This window comes from Octopus bimaculoides, chromosome 14, assembly GCF_046866305.1.
Source record: "Octopus bimaculoides isolate indiv1 chromosome 14, ASM4686630v1, whole genome shotgun sequence".
NCBI classification, from domain to species: domain Eukaryota; kingdom Metazoa; phylum Mollusca; class Cephalopoda; order Octopoda; family Octopodidae; genus Octopus; species Octopus bimaculoides.
In genome coordinates this window covers 22,527,690-22,550,305 of record NC_142941.1, presented here as the reverse complement: position 1 = coordinate 22,550,305, position 22,616 = coordinate 22,527,690, and the positions used below count along the sequence as shown (strand labels likewise).

At 36.0% G+C, this 22,616-nt stretch overlaps 1 protein-coding gene across 2 annotated transcripts in view; it reads left to right on the top strand.

The window, feature by feature from the left end:
* Positions 1 to 22,616, top strand: part of LOC106873660 (uncharacterized) — a 100,656-nt gene that overhangs the window by 71,967 nt on the left and 6,073 nt on the right. For both annotated transcript variants that reach the window (XM_052972755.2, XM_052972754.2), the window contains 4 exons: positions 6,901 to 7,043; positions 9,779 to 9,883; positions 12,911 to 13,028; positions 15,788 to 16,139. In XM_052972755.2, the coding sequence (XP_052828715.1) occupies positions 6,901 to 7,043; positions 9,779 to 9,883; positions 12,911 to 13,028; positions 15,788 to 16,139 (718 nt within the window). The remainder of the gene's footprint in view (positions 1 to 6,900; positions 7,044 to 9,778; positions 9,884 to 12,910; positions 13,029 to 15,787; positions 16,140 to 22,616) is intronic.

Here is a 22,616-nt window from a genome sequence, read left to right as displayed (position 1 = left end):
AATCTTTATTTCTACAGTCAATTATACAACACCATCATCATTGTTTGACGTCCACTTTCCATGCTGGTATGGGTTGGACGGTTTTTACTGAAGACTGGCAAGCCAGAAGACTGTACCAGGCTCCAATCTGATCTGGCAAGGTTTCTACATCTGGATGCCCTTCCTAGTGCCAACTATTCTGAGAGTGTAGTGGGTGCTTTTTACATGCCACCGGCACGAGGGCCTGTCAGGCAGTACTGGCATCAACCATGCTCGAATGATGCTTTTTACATGCCACTAGCACAGGAGCCAGTTAGGTGGCACCGGCAATGAACACACTCAAACAGTGCTTTTTACATGACACCATCACAGGAGCCAGTCAGGCGGCACTGACAACAGCCACACTCGAATGATACTTTTTTACGTGCCACCAGCACAGGATCAGTCAGGCAGCACTGGCATCGACCACGCTTGAATAGTGCTTTTTACATGCCACTGGCACGTGTGCCAGTCAGGCGGTACTGGTCTCGGCCATGACAATGATTTCACTTGACTCAACAGGTCTTCTGAAGCAGTTTATTGCCCAATGATTGAAGGGTACTCTTAAATGGGCTGGTTATGCTACACTGGTACAGGCCATGGTTATGGTCTCATTTGGCTTGTTGGGTCTTCTCAAGCATAGCACATCTCCAAAGGTCTCTTTCGTTCGTCATCACCTCCATGAGGCCCAACATTCGAAGGTTGTGCTTCACCATTTCATCCCAGGTCTTCCCAGGTCTACCTCTTCCACAGGTTCCCTCTACTGCCAGGGTGTGACACTTTTACACACAACTGTCCTCATCCATTCATAACATATGACCATACCAGCGCAGTTGTGTCTCAGGGCACTTACAGTCTGTTATGCATGCGCACTGACATTACACATCCAGTGAAGCATACTAGCTTCATTTCTTGCAAGCTTACACATGTCCTCAGCAGTCACGGCCCATGTTTCACTGCCGTGTAGCATGGCTGTCCGCACACATGCATCATACAGTCTACCTTTCACTCTTTAAGTACAAAGAAGCAGGAAGAAAAAAAGAAAGATTATGAAGGAAAAGAAACAAAAAAAGGTTGGGTAAAGCAGCAGAAGATGGAGAAGAGCGTTGATGGGCCACACATGCTGGAACAAATGGTGTGCTCAGCCATGCCCCTGCAATAATAACCACGATGGCATTGCTGTAGAGAATGGCCAGCAACACACCCTGCAGTAGCCATCCCACTTCATGGAGCTCATTTCTCAGATGGGCCAACATTATCCCTATTTTGTGGAGGAAATTGGTAGTACAGGGTCTGAGAACACTTAACATCTTGATGGTGACCGGCACAAACTGGTAGCAGCTGGTCAGGACCTTGTATTTGTTGATCTTTCTCTCCTCTGCATCACAGGTGATAACACCTGGGTTTGCAGTGAATGCTGCACAGTTGGAATCAGAGAATGTGTCACTGCACATCACATCCCAGACTAAGTATCTACATCCCTCGAATGGGAAATGGGTGATTCTGTTGGGGCACTTACTGTTCCCATGGTCAAGACCTACTGGCTCTAGTTGAGATGGAAAGTGAGCCTCATTGAGGCCCCTTGTAATGTTATTCAGAGTGGTGTGTCAGAGGAATCGGCCTGTGCTAAGGCTGTAGGACAATGAATGCAGGCTGAATTCTTCCACTATTGTTGCATAACATTTGTGCAGCTCACACATGCGCAAACTAAGGTCTTGGGTCACTCCCATATGAGCACACTCATCATCTTGAAGGGGATTGATTGATAAGGAGGGTACCAAATTAAGCCATATGCCACTATTTGGTTGTAAGGAAGAAAAGAGGCTGGCAAGATGGTTGCCTTCTGTTTTAAATTTTATCTTTTGCTTTTTACACTTAGATTTTTATTTTCACTTCATTTCTATTTTTGTTCTTTTCCTTCTGTACATTTTTTTTATAATTATATCTTTATTTTAGTAAATCCTTAAATGTAAGTTTGTTTTATTATTTTTGTCATTGCCTGTATTTATTTTCTTGGGGCTCGCTTCTTTGGTGTATAAGGGCAGTATTTTCAATTGGTTTTAAATTTTGGTATCTCTACCTGATGAAATGGTTTGTTAAAGATTGTTAAAACAATTGTACGGAAAGACTCAAAGTATTTATAACTTCTTTTCTGCAATTATTTCAATTACACACACACACACACACACACACACACACGTGTGTGTGTCTTAGAAAGAAAGAATGGAGAAGTAAAACGTGTGGTATCACTTTAGAGCATGTAATTTATAATTCAACCATAATTGCAGAGTAATAACTGTTAGAGTAAATAAGGGATAAAGAAGCCCCTTATTTCTCAATCCATTATTTCTAAATCCCTTATTTACTCCAACAACTCAGCAATTATGTTTGAATTATAAATTACATGCACTAAAGTGTTTTGCTTGTTCATTCTTTCTTTCTAATATATATCTACCCACACAATGATGAATCACTTATAGTCATTCTATGCTAGGCAGCTACAAAACCACTTTTGTTTTAATTGCAGTTCAAGTTGGAGTTTTAGTGGTCAATCAACTTCAGCACTTACTGTGCATACTGTTACATTATGTCATTAGATGGAATTATATATATATATGTATGTATATATACACACACATATGCTGTGGATACATGAATGCCCTAGTTGGAATAGAAAAGAGAGTTGAGTCAGAGAGAAAGATAAGGAGAGCAATAGCGAGAGAGAGATGATGGCGAAAATGTGTCGGGACATGCCCTTGAGAGACATTGGGAGTGAAGTGATACAGAAGTTTGGACTGGATGAGTGGGCAGGATAAAGGTGACTGTAGCAAATGATGGAGAGAAATATAGGAGAGCTCGGGGTGGGGGTTACTGTTGATACGTGAGGACATTGAGGATGATAGTAGACAAGCATGGTGTTAATGGAGAACAGTGCAGGGTGGAGGAGAAGGCACAAAAATGAGGTGATTGGTGGAGGCAGTAGGTGAGGTAAGATAATGGGAAATGAAGGTGGTTTGGAGTAAGAAAGGTAACTGAGAAAGCCAGGGTGGGATGTAGTATGTGCCTATCCTGCTCTCAGGTGATAGAGAAGTGATGGGTGTTAGATGAAATGTAAGGGGAAAAGGTTGACAGGGTAGAGAGGATGAGGTGTGGGTGGGGCAGAGCCCCTCATAAACAAGAGGTAGCACAAGGCCAGATAGAGGTGGTTAGTGATGAATTTAAGAAGGTAAATGAATATGTCTAGCTGGGGTACACAGGGAATATGCACTAAGATATGAATGCTGAAATCTTGCAGCAAATAAGAACAGTGTGGACGATGTTTATGTTGATCAAAGATGTGCTCCAAGAAAAACTGGACAAGACACCATGTACAAGTCTCTTCAATGTCACTGTCCTACTTGTGCCCTTATCCACAAGTGAGACATGAGCTACCATGAAGAGGGAAGAAGAACATTGATTGGCTATGATGCAAAGGGTCATGGAAGGGTCTATGCTGAGAATATTATTACAAGTGCATGTCTGAAATGAGGTAATTCAAAAACATTGCAGAACAAATGACATGATCACGGAATGCCAAAAGCACAAATTACAGTTGGCCAGACATGTAGCAAAGTTCACAGACAACAGGTGGACCTATGCAACTCTTGAATAGTGTCCAAGAGATTGGAAAAGGCACAGTCCTTGGTGGAGGACCATTAGAAGTTGTAGTTAGCTTCTGTTAACTAGGAGACCAAGTTAGCAGTGGAAGAGGAAGTTCTGAAAGTGTAGTTGCTAGAGTATGAATGGGCTAGGCAAAGTTCAGAGAGCTTCTACCTTTGTTGGTAACTAAGGGTCCCTCCTTATGTACATGGCAGTAAAATCACTGTCATCCATACATACTGGTTTGTCCTTTGTAGGTGCCAGTACCACATAAAATGCACTTGTGCCAGTGCTGCATAAATGCACCTGTGCCAGTGGCATGCAAAAAGCACCCAACACACGCTGTAAAGTAGTTTGCATTAAAAAGGGTATCCTGCTGTAGAAACCATGCCACAGACAATTGGCACCTGGACAGCTCCCCAGCTGGTCAACTCCATGTCAAAACATCCAACCTATGCCAGCATGGGAAATGTTAAACGATAATGATAGTGATGTATATTTGTGCATGTGTATATATATATATATATATATATATATATATATATATATATATATATATATATATATATGTGTATATATATACATATATATACTTGTATATATGTATATATATATATATATATATATATATATATATATATATATATATATATATATATATATACATATAGATATATATATATATGTATGTATGTATGTATGTATGTATGTATATATATATATATATATATATATATATATATATATATATATATATATACTTGTATGTGTGTGTATATATATACTTGTATATATTTGTGTGTATATATGTTTATATGTATGTATGTAGGTATATATGTGTATGAATGTGTCTGTGTCATGTATAAATTTATGTTTCTGTGTGTGTGTGTGTATTTTTTATATTTATATATCATCATCATTATCATTTAATATTGAGTTTAACAGGATCTAACAGGTCAGAGTACTGTATCATACTCCAATGTCTGTTTTGGCATGGCTTCTACAGCTTGATGCCCTTCATAATGCTAACCAATTTACAGAGTATACTGGGTCCTTTTGTATGTTACTGGCAATAGTAAGGTTGCCAAGTAGCTTGCAAGACATGATCCTTTGATATAGAGTGGTGGGACTTGTATAAGAGTTTATAGGAATGAGAATTTAAATCTCGGGAAACATCTTAACAATTGATTTTTGACACATCAGTAATGCCAGTGATTTTGAGGCCTAATTGACTAAAAATAGTGATGAGATTTTGCCTAAATTTATCAAGAATGTAACCATTACAGCCATGGGAAATTCCCAATCCATCATCTTGGCATAGACCAACATTGTTGAGATAGGAACTTTGACCTCAATGTATTTAATATAAAGAGACTTACAAGATGTCAGATGTCAGCAGTCATACAATTCCATTAATACATTGAACAGTTCATCTGTATTGGAATTTTTTAACTTATGCTGAGCCCTTACTAAATTGAAATGTTTTCTTGCATGATAAAGTCTAGGTTTATATCACCTATGTCAACATGTTTTTGCAAACTCAATCACTTTATCAAGCAGCAATCTCGGTATAGAGAAATAAAAATCTATAATATCAGTGTAAATCTAGCCTGATACTTATTCTTTAAATTCTTAAACCAATCTTTTGCAGTTTTGCTATTATCCCATTGTTGTAGCTTAGTATCTCTCTGATTTTGATATTAATAATATTCCTTAGTATTGTTTTGGCTTCTAACCCAATTTCAGTCTTCCCTGAGTTTAACAATCTACTTTTTGAACCCACCATTGTCTTGTTTTTCTCTCATGATTTCTCTTGTTCTGTTGTCCTAATTTGTAACTTTTGGGCCTTGTGCCCAGAGCACAAAGATTACTTGGAGACACTAGGCATGTTTTAAAACCTGTCTAGATAATACCTTCAATGAATGAGATTATTAGTAGTAGCTCATGACTATATACTGTATACATTAAGCGATAGATAGATAGATAGATAGATAGATAGATAGATAGATAGATAGGCAGGCAGGCAGGCAGGCAGGCAGGCAGGCAGACAGACAGACAGACAGACAGATGAGGAGAGCACAAAGGATAAATTAAAGAGAATGATGAGACATATTCATATAAACACTTGAATGAATGTGCATGTATATATGTATGCATGCATCGAGAAGTCTGTCTGTGTGTTTTACAACAGGTATTGTTGTTTGTATTGTCTCTAAACCACGGTTTATTGACCTATGGCAATCATATCAAGAAGTGAATTATATTACCATATTTTAGATCAAGTAGTGACAGCCCTTATTTAGGTAGTACCTTATTGGAGCTATTACCTAGCATGGTACCACTTTAGGATGATTGTTGATCTAAATTTTGTAGCTTTTATATTTAACAATAGATAGCATATAAAAGTAAAGATTGCAAAGATTCAGGAATAGAGACTAGAACTTGCAGCATTTATCTACACAAGGAAGTATACCCCTTATAATGAGAATGTTGTCTCTAACTTATTTACTCAAGCATATACCTGTTCATCTACTTCCAGACTCATATCCTTAAAGGGATGAATACGACTTAAAATTTTGTGAGTAGAAGTAAGAATAAATTATTTGTAGATTAAGTTGAACGCTTTGATTGTCATTCAAATTATGCAAATATTAGGTACCTATATAGACAGGCACTGTGGCTGTTCATGACTTGGCGCTCTGTTCTGGTGCCCAGGTAATCCCCACATTTCCTATTGTAGTTCAAAATTAATAAAACCTGTCATACCAGATTCAGAAGACAATGGTGACATGCTATGGTGTGGAAGATCGGACAGTACCTCTACAGGAACTCAAGAAGATCCAGTTGTGTACCAAACTCTCTTATTAGTATATGTGGGAATATTTATATAAAGTTTTGTTTGTTACTGCTTAAGTTTACTTTTCTGGGTTTCCATACTTACTTAGAAATGGAAGTGGTCTGGTTGACTGTACAATGAAGAAAGTCTCACAAGGTGCTATGATATTTTGTTGTGTAGATTACATTGGTAAACTATGAAACTAATTTATAACTGATCAATAATCAATTAAGTTCAATAAATCATTGTAGCAGCCACCAAGTTTTCATTTTCCTTATAATCACATTGTCCTATCACTATGCATTGTACATGCATTTTCAAATCGCCATGCATTGTATATGCATTTTCAAAGCTTTTTTTCCATTGTTGTTTGAGTATGATGTTCTGAACCTCTCTTCCATTTCCAGCAAAAAGCAAGATCTCAACACCATATCCACTCCACGATTACTAGAGCAGTATGTTGCAGTTTATGACTTCACCAAGCAGAACAAAGATGAGATTGATGTTACTGCTGGAGACACCCTTGAAGTCATTGAGAAATGTGAAGATGGTAAAGTACCCTATATCATTCCCACCTTCCTTCTCCTTACATCTCCCTCTCTCTCTCTCCAGCTAAATATGTATTTCAACTACTACTACTACCACCACCACCACTTCTGTGAGGAGTAACAATCATATTATTATCTTAACTGTAACCTCCCTTGCACATATGTACCTGAAGAAAATTTTTAAGATAAGTGCCATTAAGAAATAAACTACCTTTTAAGATGCTGTTTGTTAGCCTGAGAATATGATATATAATTTTTTTTTTTTATACAACACAAAATTTTTAGTAAAGTGTAATGTAAACAGCAAATAAGAATGAAACAAAGCGGAAAAAAAAGGCATTATAAAACAACAAACAATCAAAATCCTAATGACTAAAATTTGATTCCCATATATGTTGTGAAAAATAATAATTAGAATAGTTTAAAATAAAGTGGTTTTTGGCAATGAGCTGCAACCAGTTACCAGCTCTCATAATCTACCCAGTTTTAAGCGATTTTGAAAGTTTTCTTTGTTTTCCATGTTACCTGGCAAGTAATGTGTTTTCTACTGTTATTCTTGTTTTGTTCAGATCTGAAATTTCATGAGAAGCTGATGAACTAGTTTCATTTCAAAATGCAATGACTTAGTTTTCACTGCTTCTTGCTCACACACTTCCACATTCTATTATTGTTTTCTCCCAGACTTTCAGAAGTAAATCCAAAGAAAATAATGAAGACTATCACAATAAACTTAGCAGAATATTATTTCCATTAAACCTATTACTAATCAGTTGGTGGGTAACTTCAGAAGTACTGCTGTTTTACTTTTTTTACCAGTATAAATTTGAGAGTCATTTATGAGGGTGAGTCAAAAAGTAATGCTATTTTGATTAGGACAGGTATAATTACCAACACAGAAACATGTATCATACATCAAAATGAAGCTGGTCCTCTGTGGATCACATCCCTACATCTCAACATAGTTGCCGTTTCTCTCAATAGCAATGTTCCACCTTCGAATGAGAGCATGTATCCCTGCCCCGTAAAATTCTGTTGACTGTTCTTTGAGTCACTTCTTCACTACAGTTTTCACTTCCTCGTCACTGGACTATCATCTCTTCAGCCCCATGAAAGAGGGTTTGAGAGGCAAACATTATTCCAGTGATGAGGAAGTGAAAACTGTAGTGAAGAAGTGGCTCAAAGAACAGTCAACAGAATTTTACGGGGCAGGGATACATGCTCTCATTTGAAGGTGGAACATTGCTATTGAGAGAAACGGTTGAGAAGTAGGGATGTGATCCACAGAAGACCAGCTTCATTTTGATGTATTATACATGTTCCTGTGTTGGTAATTATACCTGTCCTAAACAAAATGGCATTACTTTTTGACTCACCCTTGTACATAGCTGTTGTGTGATCTGATGTAAACTCGAACTTCGATATCTCCTTTCACAGGTTTAAATGGAACATAGTGTTTAAATTCCAAACAGCCTTTTTAACCAATTGTAACTTCATCAATAGAAATGAAAATTATTTTGCAATCTATCCTCAAAAGACCAAATGTGGTGAGTTCAGCATGTCTGGGATTGTTCTTTGGAGGATTATTTCCCCAACAGTCACTAACCCTTAACAAAGCTTTGGTGAGATCCACAAAGGAGTACTGGTCCCATGTCTAGGACATTGCTACTACTACACACACAGACCTCATCCACATAAAGGCCTGTCAAAGGATTGACTTGACCCGATACACTCCAACCTCTGACTCGCATGTGTATTGTCTTCCCTTTCTCTACCGCTACTCTCCAGTAGTTTCTACTCCTCAGTGTTGTCTGGTCTTGTACCACCTCCACTCAGCATCTCCTGACTTGGTTTTTCTTCTTCTCATCATCCATATTGTAGTGTGTGCTAACTTCTATACTTGTTCTATACTTCTATGTTGTGTGCTAACTTCTATACTTAGTCCTTCCTCCTCAAAATATCCACTCTCTGGAATTCTCTCCTTGTACATTTTTTTCTTGCAGTTGTTAACTCCCAACTTTTTAAGAGGAATGTTAACTGCACTGATTTCACTGTTTTTGATCATGCAAATTACATGGGTTCAGCCCTTTCCTCTTGACCAAACTAATTACACTAAATATCCTTGAGTGTTCCAAGAATTTTGTCCAAGTTCAATACATGGGACAGCAAGGCTTTCATTTACTCTTCACTTATATCATTCTAGTTTCTGGCATGTAGTTTTGTCTCTTTAGATGCAATTTAGTACAAATATAGAAGAAAAAGTATACTATTTCTGTCTTATCTCTCTCTACTTTATAAGTGGGTCCTTTTGTTGGTCCTGAAAACTTGAAAATATGGTATAACATTCATTTATTCCACTTTGGTATACAAATATCTTCTTTGTTAGTATTTCTCACCACTAATGACATCATAAGTACTCAGTCTCTAAAACTGAAATATTTTCACTTTGTACTTTCACCCAATATCTTTGTACCCAATATCTTAAGAGCAAAAAAACTGTTTGTGTCTGGTATTACTTACTGCTAATCATGTAGTAGGCATAATTTCAAAAAAGATAATGTGTGAAGCTATTCACTGAAATTAGCTATTATATACTAAAATTGCATGGCAAAAGTCACAAATAACAATTGTAATATGATCATTGATAGTAGTAGTAGTAGTAGTAGTAGTAGTAGTGCTGTTGTTGTTGTTACTTATGTTTATTGTAGCATATGATTCACATGATGATGTTAACTTGCAGGTTGGTGGCTGGTGAACAAAAACTCTGGACAAGGCTATGTTCCTGGAAACTATCTGAAGCGATGTGACAGTCTGAAAGATTCCAGGACTGTGGCAGAGAACTGTGGTAAGGCTGTGTAGAGATATGGAATATGTTTATGCGTGTGTATACTACTAGTTTGTGCAGAAATAGGTTTAGGCATGTGCATGTGTGTGTGTATATATATATATATATATATATATATATACATATATATATATATATATATGTATTTAAAAGAAAAATTATTGGTTAGTCAAAGTTTGAGAGCAGAAATCCCAAGAACTTTGCAGAACTCCCCTGATTGATAAGATTGATGAAGATGATGTAGGATTATGTCTGCAAAAGAGAATTCCAAACCTTATGAAGGAGATGACAGAGGATCAAGATATGTGGTGCATAGCTGTACTCAAGAAAACCTGACCTCCACAACAGAATTGAGATCCTAAAACCAAAGTGTCATTTAAAAAGCATTGGTATGAATGCTGGTGATGACGCCACATATAAAGCACCCAGTTCACTGTGGAGTGGTTTGGCATTAGGAAGGCATCCAGTCATAGAAACCAAACCAAAACAAACACTGGAGCCTGGTGCAGCCTCTGGCTTTATCAGTTCCTGTCAAGCTGTCCAACCCATGCCAACATAGAAAATGGTTGTTAAATGTTGATGGTTATGATAATGATGATGGAGGTTCTGGGCAAATGCTTGGAGGCATTCCTTGGTTTTCTGATAGACACCTTGCAGATGTGGCAGGGATGAGTAAAGTAAATGTCTCTTAGTAGTAGTGAACTGTGTACTGCTACATGTTTGGAAATGAACCACTTGAAGTTTTTAGACTTTTTGTTGAGTGAGGAAAGTGAAAGGCTATATTTTGAAGGATTGGTTTTTTTGGGGTTTTTTTTTAAAATTTTAGTCAGAGGAGTAAGGTGGAAGTTATTTTCAGACCAGACCCTGAAACAATTACTTGCAAGAAAATATACTCCACTTAAGGCAATCAAGATTGAGATTATGGGATCAGTCACCCACTTATTTATCTTAGAGGAGTCTGAGAGAAAGATAAGTTACTGACTTGAATTATCAGAGAGGAGTATGGGTTAGTAGATGTTGTGTAGTATGAAGATAGGAAGTGTGTTGTCTTGATTAAGCAGTAATCAGATAACCTGATGAGTAAAGATATGGTGATGGTTGAATAAAATCTGGATTTGGAAGTGCAGAAGAATTTGAGGACACTTCAGTGGTCATAAAGTAAATCAATGCAGATATTTCAGAATAGGAAAAAGGATTTTAACTTCTGCACCAATGTGTTGTTTGTGTATAGTTTCATGTACTTGAGTATAGGATTGTATATGTGTGTGTGTGTGTGTGTTTTAGTACAAAGTTTTAATGAGTTAGGATTTGTGCATAAGCAATGTAATATGTGTGTAATAACTGTTTGTGCATTGTGATGTGTATGAATAAATTTTGTTGTGCATTTATGCATCTGTAAAATGTGTGGGATGGTGTGTGTTGTTGCATAGCCTAGTCAACCTTGCTTGAGCAAACCTATGACCAGTAGGTAGTCGATAGAACAAGTAGGTGTAATTTGGTGATCTATTTGTTCCGCATATTCTACAGCTGCACCTTACTGAGGATTATACTGCACATTCTGACATGTTATGGTTACTCACATGGAATGCAGTGTGACATTCTTGACATGTTATAGTCTCCCTTCTGTCCAAGCTATTTCTGTATGGCTTGAGATTCTATTGAAGGTCAATATGGAGGTGAACAAAGTGGACTCAGTGCGCAACAGTTATTTTTCCTCTGCACATATCATTAGAACTGTGCATTGCTGCTGCTAATGAAGCCATTGATGTTGCAGCTATTTCTGTGTAATGTGTATTTTTTATTTATGAGTGAAAGATGGTGTTTGAGGATGTTTTAAATGTGTCTGGGTATTTAGAGATGATTATTATGTAAGAGATCTTGAAGAATAGAATTGCTGTGGCACCAAACTGTGCCCCATCATATATCAAGGTAATCTTTCATTTTTAATATTTTTGTTTTGCTGTTTGTGTCCTGTTTTTCTCTTCTGTGTGCAACCTGTGATTATGTAAGATGAACTGTTTTGTTTTCTTTGTTGTTTGTTGTGGAAAGATTGTAAACCTAGGGAGAGATGGCATAACCCCTGGTGGATCTAATATATTGTTTGCAGAGTAATGTTATTGTTTCTTTTTGTTAGCCAGATACGGTATTTATGAGTTCTAAATGTTTGTGCATTTGTTTGAGCCTATTTATGCTGCTCAGTGTGATGATCGCATGTCTTTGATGTTCTTTGATGTTGCTGGTGAGAAGGGAGACTCTGGGTTTGGAAGATATTTTCAAACTTTATTTGGAGCTAGTGTCTAGGTAGTAGATGTAGTTTTGAGGGATTGTGCAGTTGTATCTGAAGAATGGCAGGATGAGGTAATTGTGATCCCATATGTTTATGAGGCTGTGTGTATGTTGTTTAGCAGCAGGTCAACCGTGATCAAGTTGATCTATGATCAATGGCATCTCAGCTATGACCCTCTCATCTTTAGTTATTATATATCTATGACTTCATTATCCAATGTGCCCTTCTTTGTTTAAGATGTCTACTAATTTTTTGAATGATTTCAGTTGATCAAAGTTTTTCAAGTCACTATACCATGTCTACCATATTTTTATTTAGTGTGCAGAGCATTCCCCTGACCTATTTTCTTTTTATTGTTGATAGACTTAAAAAGTAGTCTGTTAACCTGTGTTTTGTATTGTTTCTTAAAAAATCTTTTGTATTTTATGTATAGGTGAGTAGCAACAACTGGAGTTAAAGAATTTGCTAAAATTAGTGTAGATGTTGTATGTGGTTTGTTCATTATTGTCAAAGCTACAAGGTATTATTTGTGTAAGGTTTATGTATAGTGTGGTAGTTGTGTGTAGTGATCTAAATCCATAGTGTGAGGTAGTGAGTAGAATGCATAGGTTAGTAATGTCAAGGATGAATCTGTGAATTTAGAAATGTGATAACTTGTTTGTTGTTGAGCAATCATTAAACAACTGAGTATCAGTTGTTACCATTAAGCTGATACTCAAGTTGATGTACCTCTATTGTAGGAGAGAAATATGTCTGTATAGAAGCATTTGAACCTGAGGGTCCTGATGACCATTCCTTGAGAGTTGGGGTAATAGTGGAGCTCATCCAGAAGAATCTCGATGGATGGTGGTGGGTCAGGTGAGTGCTAGCAAGGAAAACATAAAATGATTTATATTTATATTTTTTATTATAAATGATCATCGTCATTATTAAAATTGATGTTGTCATTGTTTTAATATCCATTTTTAATGTGCTGACATGAATAAAAGTTTGCTAAATGTCATATTATCACTCATCTTAATTCTTTGTCATCTTTTCCATAAAGCCTTACATCCTAAGATCTTCTTCCCATATCTTATTTAATCTTTCAGTGCTGCTGGTGCTTCCTACTGTCAGCACTCATTTACATCATATAATACCAGTGCATCTGTGTTTCCTGCATACACAACTGCCCCCACTGTTCACTTGTAATCTGCTATTTATATAAAAACCAACAATGCACATATAAGTTATATTTGATTAATTTTTCTTTGTCCTCCTTAGCATCATGCACTTATTTACTTATTTACAAATTGTTTATTAGAGCAAGTTTCTCCACAGTGTTCTAATGCAGTTGCTGGATATAGGTCTGATCTTCCCTACTGTTAACTACTTGATTATGAAGTGGCATGGGTGACACTTGTCTCTGGCTGACTGAAAAACAAGCAATACATGGATGCAATGGCTGTAGCAAAGTTTGGATTTATTACTGTGTAATCATATTGGAGGGGGTACCCAAAAGTAACTGGAAACGTTAACTGTGGGACAAGCCCGTTGTAATTCAGGTTTCTGCTGCTAAAAGCCACTTGATGCAACCCTCAGCTATCAGTATGCAGACCAGCAGCATCGGGTGAAGTTGTACTGCCATGTGGTGTGTCTTTGCTTTACCGTGCTTCTCCCCTTTTTTTGAAATGACTGAAATGGGGAAACAGTCTGCTTTTGTGAAATTCTGTTTTCTGCTGGGAAAACAGCAGCCGAAACAGTTGTCGTGCTTCTAACAGCTTACAAGGATGCTGCCATGAGCAAAACATAAGTTTACAAGTGGTTTTCACACTTTAGGAATGGTCACTTGTTGCTTGAAGACCAACCTCGTTTAGGCATCCATCGACCTCCCAAATGAATGAAATCATATTGAAAATTCACAAACTGATCTTGGAGGACCATCATCAAACAGTGAGTTTGTTCTGAAGCTCCTGCCAACGAATTTTGAACAAGGAATTGTGAATGAAAAGAGTTGCAGCAAAATTTGTGCCTCACTTGCTCATAGAAGATCAAAAGCAGTCACAACTGAATGTGTGTCATGAACTGAAAGAACAACTGGAAACGATCTGAATCTTTTTTCGAAGGTCATCACTGGTGACGAAAGCTGGTGCTATGGAATTTGCAGATGTGGAAGAGGTGAATAAAAAAATGATGGAGGCATGAAAAGGAATCACTTCACAAGAGTTCCAGCACCGATTCAAACAATAGAAAACGTCTGGACCAATGCATTGCTTCAAATGGAGAATACTTTGAAGGTGATAAAAGTATAAAAAATGTAAAACTATTTGAATAGAATAATATTACAAAAAAATTCCAGTTTCTTCTTTTTTTTTTACCCCTTCATAGTCTATGTATTTAAGCTCGCTCTCTCTCCTTTAGCCTCTCTTTCTCTCAGCAAGCAGTACATATTTAGTCTATCAGTCACCCCTAAGTTTTTATCATCTGTTCCGTCATCACAATATGATTTGATTTGAATTGTGTAATCCCATTTAATAAATACAGAGTCACCCAAATCCATCATGGCAACAAAATTACAATTAGGTTTTTGATGGGCCATAAGTGATACATGTGATTGAATTTCAGGCAGGTATACAGAGACCGTGGACTTCAGTACCTACTACAGTATCCTGTTACAGAAAGGGTGGAATGTTGAAAGATGACAATAACTGCTTCTGAGTCATTGCTAATAGTGAGTAGTTTGTAGAAGGAGCTAACTACATAGTTTGGGTGGTCTACTCTACAAACTCTATGGATGTATACCAGACTTGTTCAACCCTGTCTTGGCAGACTGAACATTCCCTGTTGTGTTAGCTTGGAAGTGGTGACAAAGGTAGACATAAGCAAAGTTTTGATAATTTCTGCATTGTAACTCTGTTGAAAGAAAAATGTAAAATTTGGCCAAGTTGTACATAGAAAGGTGAAAACTTGTCCATCATAATGTGGTTGGGAGTGCACCGACCTGTGTGATTCCCAACAGCTTTCATCTTATAAGATATAAGATTAATAGGGTGGTTAATAAACCAGGCTTTAGGGGATCTCTTATTCATTCAATACTTAAAACTTTTGATAGAGTTTTGTAACTAATCCTTGTAATGTCCACCTATCCATTTTCATTAGAGCAAATAAGAAAAAGAAATTACTGCTGCTGTTGTTGTTGTTATTATTATAAGGGAGTAGATTGGGAGAATTGTTAAAGTATTGAACAAAATACTTAGCAACATTTTCTTTCAGCTTTTTTACATTTTGAGTTCAAATTTCACTGAGGTTGCCTTTGCTTTTTAAAATGGATATATTTTATAATGTTAAAAATTTTATGATGGAGGTCAAGAAAATAGGTACCAGCCTTGTATCATGGTCAATATAATCAATTATTCCCAAACTTATGGCTTTCTATTGTTGTAAGATATCATTATTGTACAAGATACCCAATATTTGATAATAAAAATATGTAATGAACATCTTGATAACATGTATACTTACTTTGACATCAATGCTAATTGGTAGACATTTCTGAGAAGCATAGTAGACTGTATTCCATTTTGTATCTACTCAAAACAAATAATAATGATTTTTCTTTTTCTCATGTCTTTTCATAGCATAAATGAGAAAGCTGGTTGGGCTCCTGCCACATGCCTTCAGTTGGCTGAAAGAAATGTCCAAGACAGACTGGATAATCTTGCCTCTGGAACTGTAGAAACAGTCAACAACTTATCTGATGTGAGCAATTTGCTCAAAAGTCCAGTGACTAGTGTTGGTGATAGCCACATTATTTCTGTTGATATGGATGCTAAACCAAATGCCCCAAGTTACCAAAATGACTATGAAAGTGATGAGTTTTCTGATGACAATGATGATTCGGATGAGAATGATAGCCATTATAGCCGTATCTATGCTCCAGCTCCAAAACGCAGAAATACTTTCAAGGACATGAAAACTGCTTCAGCTAAGGTAATTCAGTATGTGTGTTTATTAAAGTGTATAATTACCAACTAATATATCTTTGTTACCAGTGTCAATGGCCAAGGCATTTTAATTCTCACTGTCTCAAAATGCATAGCTTTGATTGGTTAGAGATAGATGTTGTTTAACACTTTCAGCTCAAACTACCATATAGAGGTCTCTTTTGTTGGCTCATACACATACACAACAGTAGGATGTGATATGAAGGAGATTTAACTACTATTTTGATCATATCTATCATGTAGAGGTTTCCTTTCTTAGATCGAAAATACATATGTGCAGACATAAGACAGTAGGTGTGGTTTGAGGATTTTAAAATTGCTTGTGAATGAGAGCATTTAGGTCTCCATTAGTCAGTTCAAGTGATATGGGTGTTTTTATAATCTTAACATAATTTCTTTTATTGGATGCCATATGTGATAAAACAGAATGTTAGTGACAGTTAGTTATTCTGTATGGTGTGACATTTCATTGGAAAGGTTTTATGGTGTAAGATTAAATATGAGTTTACATGACCAGCATCATCTGCTGATAGTAAGATATTATCTCTACAAGCAAGCAGGATTGTGTATTCTGCCAGCTAGACCTAGGGTGTTATATGCTGGCTATCAATGGCCAATGACTTGAAGTTCATTAACAAGATACACTTGTGGTGACAACAATAGGATAAGTTGGTTTTCGATGGATTCTGCAAGCTGGTAATATATGAAATCCTATGGAGGTGGAGTTAGCAGTTATGAAGTCTGGGTGAGTTAGGAGAGGACCTCATCAAGAATGCTTCATATGATGTTGCAGAAGTAATTTCTCTGGTATCTGAGTCTCTAGATGAAGTGGAACAGAAAGGAGGAGGTTTTCATGACATTAAGGTAATTAAAAAGTTTATATCTTAGGGTTCTTGGAGAATGTTGCCTACTTAGCATTGGGAAGCTCCCAGCTATATTGGTAGAAACATCTAGGTTGAATGGAGGATCAACGAGATTACCTTTCTCTTCTCTCTTCTGATTTGTGGGTGGGTTGGGTGGATCAGGGTATTCTACATATACACTAACTTGCAACTCATTATAATGGGTTGAAGCCCTGTTGAATCTCTCCCTTTCTGCCAATAAATTGAAGATCCTTCTGCTGATACCTGTGACTAAGTTTCTGATTACAACTGGTGGTGGGGTTGGAATGTCTAAACATAATCAGTTTCTTTGTTGGGCTCTTTATAGGGGTCATGAGTCTGGTTATGCCTAGGAAATCAACCTTTGTTAAGTTGGTAGTAAAAGATATCTTTAGGCTAGACTCTTTCAAGATGTTTATCAGATTCTTCTTGAATTTATCAACGACATGATTATTCATATGACTTGAGATTGCCAGGCAGCTGAATTGTGGGAGTGTCTACATCTTTTTAAAATATCTAGGACAAATATCCCAATGTGTGTGTGATAGATAGATAACTAACAGAGTTTCAAAGTTGACTAAGAAAGAAAAAAAGAAGTACCAATACCTTCTATAGTATATTGTAGCAATGAAACAAAGCATTGTTAACATTCCAGTAATTTAATGTTTGATCTTTCTGCTATGAAAGTGTTAAATATGCAAATATGTTCATCAAATTTACTTTTTTAACTTCTGATAGCTGTTGTTTTAAAAAATATGTTTGTGAAAAGTTAAAAGTTGTACACTGCTGCTGACAAAAACTCCTTAAGAGAGATGGAACATACATAGAACAGTTGCTCTGTTTTGTTTGCTCATATATTCTGACATAATGTTCACCAAAAGCAAAACAAAAGCTATAGAAATGTTTTATAGTACATATATTTATTTATGTGTTAGAAATAGCTGCCAAATCTCAAATATTACATACTACTTATGATCCATGTCTATGTGTATGTATATATATGTGTGTGTGTGTGTGTGTATACAGTAATTCCTCGCCATATCGCAGTTTATTATTTAAGCTTACTTTGATTCCTCTGTGGTGTTGTTTTGCATTTATAATAAAATAAATATATACAAATTATAAAAGTAATAAAAAAAATATACAGTTTAGTACTGTTTCTATTTCGCGGATTTTCACCTATCGTGGGGGACTTTGGAACATAACACCCACAATAGTCAAGGGATTACTGTACTATATATGTGCGTGTGAGTGAGCAAACAAATGAAAATAGTTCTCACCACATATAGTGGGAGTTATATTTATTGAGTACTGAGTTGACTTAGTTCTCCATGTTATTTAAAGTTTAGTGGATGTGAAAGTGACAGAGGGAACTAAATCAGTGCATCGCATGTGTTATGAGGACCCATTGTTTAAAGAGAGACATTCTCCAATGACAAAATACAACAATGAAGACCATCTTCATGTTCAAATCTGCCAGAACATATTGAGAATTATTAGATAAGTTATTGTTTGGTTTCTTACTATTCTCCATGCACTCTGAATTATTATCAGTTTGGCAGGGATCAGCATGCACCAGCAAATAATTTGTTTGCTTATTTTGTAAACAAGAGCCTGTACTCTTGTTAATTCATTGGTTCAGGGGTAGTTTTAACTGAGGAGACACATTGTGGTCTCTAAAGTGGGGAAATGTTCTTAATGATGTATTTAAACTGTTTAAGTCTGATGGTATGGCTGCTGCCTGAAGAATGTACATGGGTTCTATGTGCATGAAACTTTTAGTAGCGTGGGCCATACATGTGAGGCAGTCATAAAAAACTATATATGCATATATATATATATATATATATATATATATATATATAGCGGACAATAAAACATTCGGACAGATAGACGATACAAAGGCGGACAGGAGAAACAACAATTAGAAGTACAGGAAAAAGAAGACAGGTCATTCATGGCCGTCTTTCTTCAGTTAGGTTACCAGATGTCCTTACAATTTCGAAGAAAGAAGGCCACAAATGACCTGTCCTTATTTTCCATGTCCTTCTAATTGTTGTTTCTCCTGTCCGCCTTTTTATCGTCTATCTGTCTGAATGTTTTATTGTCCTCTATTGTCCTCTATTACGTTTATATATACATATAGCAGCATACGTACACACTTGTGCTCACCTATATATATAGTTATATGTGCATACATACATACTCATATATTAGCATACATTCATCGCATTACAGATACAAATGTATGTTAGCATGTGTATACATATATACAGAGACAAATACAAATATTAATTGATTTTTTTTTTTTTGTAATTATTCTGATGAATACACATATAAAGTAACCAGGTTATCATAACAATTGCTGTAATTTTGCTGTGAACAGATGGTGGTTGGTGCTCCTTTAATGAGTAGCCAAATAGTAATGAAACATGTCGGGATGCTCATTACTTTCCTGTTTGAAGAGAAATTTTCTGATATACTCTAGCCTTTGCAGTTCACTTGTGTATTGTATTTGATACTCTGATGAGTATCCAACTATCTATGAAACATTTCAAGATTATCTTTCATTTTCTCCATGCACAATAAATAAGATTTGTGTCTCTATATTGACTACTGAAGGTTTCAAAACTGGTCAAGTCTGTCTTTTAACTACATTAAATATTTTTTCTTAGATTTTGTAATATATGTTGTGTCAGGCATATATATGTGTATGTGTGTGTGTGTGTGTGTGTAAATATATATATATATATATATATATATATATATAAAATATAAGTAAGATTCAGTTGAATTAGGTCCTTAAACTGAGGCGCCTCATTAGGTCGGAATAGTACACACACACAACAATATTATGTAAATATCAAACTTGGTAAATAAGTACTGGCCGAAAGATATTCTTGCATTGTATGTAAACAATTAGACCCAGCTGTGTGAGAAAATCCACTCTTGAGCTATTTAGACATGTACATTATATTAAATATATGGTCCATAATACTTATGAAGGGCATATTCCAAGACAGGTGAATAAATATGAGTAACGGTAGAGGTGTCAATGGATTGACACCTGTATCTCTACTGTTACTCATGTATATATTTATATATTTATAAATATTTTACTGTTCCGTGATGGTAAGATCAACAAAAAATGTACTCCATCTGGTGAGAGATAAATATTATTTAATAGACATGTTTTTATGTGCTACTAATAATTTCATATGTTTAGTAATACCTCAAACATATTCATCAGGCACAAACTACATATCCTAATGAACTAAAAATTGAATGAGAGAAGAAACACGAAATATTGAGAAGGACGCATATGGAATGTTAAAAAACAGAAAATGAAAAACGGAAAACAAAAGAGTTAAAATAATAAAAGATTTATACTCCTTAAACTTTAAATTATAAGGTTAGAATTGAAAGATATCAACAAGTTAATCAGGTATAGGCGAAATTTTTCTAATTCTTCAAAATGTACTTAGGCACAGATAAATTAATATATATTCCCTCTAATATTAATCAGAATAATAATAATAGACCTAAATATAGGCCATGAAAAATTATTTGGTTCATCCTTCCCTTTTCCCTAAACATATAAACTAAGATAGGAAAATAAATTCTTGTCTCTCCTAGACAAACACTTTCCAGTAACTCACAGATACAGGAAAATATTTAATAGGCGTTCTTTGAAATTATCATATAGCTGCTGCTCCAATATGAAGAGTATCATTACACAAGGTCAGTACCATAAACCTAAACGAGGTCAATACCAAGACTCAAGATCTGGTCCACTTGACCAACGATGTATGATTAAATCTATCATATGAGGCAGAAGTTACTGCAATGCCAGATGATAATACAATGGATAAGAAGACCTATATTGGATTATGTGAAAGAGAATTTAAAAATCACTATGCCGATCACATAGCCTCCTTCCAACATAAGGACAAAAACAGAGATACTAAGTTGACTAGTTATATATATGTAGTTTGAAATCTAATACAATAGCACATGTGATTAAGTGGGAAATAACTGAAAATTCCACACCTTATGTTAATGGATCAAATAAATGCAAGCTATGTTCAGCTGAAAGAGCTCAGATTCTTTTCAGATCTAAGATCCCTGGCTACTGAATTCTAGGTCTGAAATTTTCTGTGGTTGCAAACATATGCCTAAGTACATTTTGAAGAATTGAAAAATTCCACCTGTACCTGATTAACTGGTTGACATCTTTCCATTCCAGCCTTATAATTTAAAGTCTAAGGAGGATAACTCTCTTACCATTTCTACTTTTTACTCTTTTGTCTTCCATTTTTTTGTATTCCAGTTTTCATTTTCCGTTTTTTAACCTTCCACGTTTTCTACATGCTTCCTTCTTAACCTTTCTCATTCAATTTTTAGTTCATTATGATGTGTGGTTTGTGCCTGATGAATATGTTTGAGGTATTTCTCAACATATGAAACTATTAGTAGCACATAAAAACATGTCTATTAAAACGTGTCTATTAAAATAATATATATGTATGTATGTATGCTTGCTTCCTGACCACATAGTTCAAGCCAGGTTCAGTCCCATTGCTTGGCACCTTGGGCAAAGGTGCTGACCAATGTCTTGTGAGTGGATTTGGTTGACAGAAACTAAAAGAAGTCCACAATGTGTGTGTGTGTGTCTCCCCCCACAACCACCATTACTACCACCACTTGACAACCACTGTTAGTGTGTTCATGCCCCCATAGCTTAGCTGTTCAGCAAAAGAGACTGATGGAATAAGTATCTGGCCTAAAAAAAAAAAAAAAGCCCTGGGGATGATCCATTTGACTGAAAATACTTCAAGGTAGTGCCCCAGCATGACTGCAGTCCAATTAATGAAACAAGTAAAATATATTCCCACTCATGCTAGCATGGAAAGCGGATGTTAAACGACGATGATGATGATATATACAATATTTTAATAAATCAAAATGCAGCATGATAAATGCTGCATTTTGGAGGATGCACTCAGAATTTGGTAATGTAATTCTAGGAAAATATTTTTTAATATTTACCAAAGCCCCATCCACATGATCTGGCAGCGCCCAGTGGGCACTCAATAAAAGCCAGTTATCAGACAAAATTGATAGACAATCCAGCAGAGCAATCATTGTGTGAAATCACCAGACAATGGCCACCAATCTGGTGGTTTACTGCTGGTTATTACTGTAGTACACATTGCTATGCTTTTCATTTCAACTGTCCTGCAATTTTTCATGTGACATACCATGGTGATCATACCACACATGCCAATGCTGACTACCTATCCCCACCAACTACAACTGCCACCAACTATCCCATGTGTAGGCAACATTCAGCGATCAACACAAGTCATTTATCAGTTGTTGTATAATAATTTTTAATAAAGAATCTGTGAAAGAAATAGAAAGCTTGAAAATAATACTCCTTTTCTATGTATAGAATGGGTTGTGTATACATTCTTTGTCTTTTGATTTTATCTATATTACAAATAATAAATCTTTGTAAGGGGCTGATTTTATTTAACTCTAAGAACACTGCTAAAGTTTTTCAACTTGCATCATGGAAG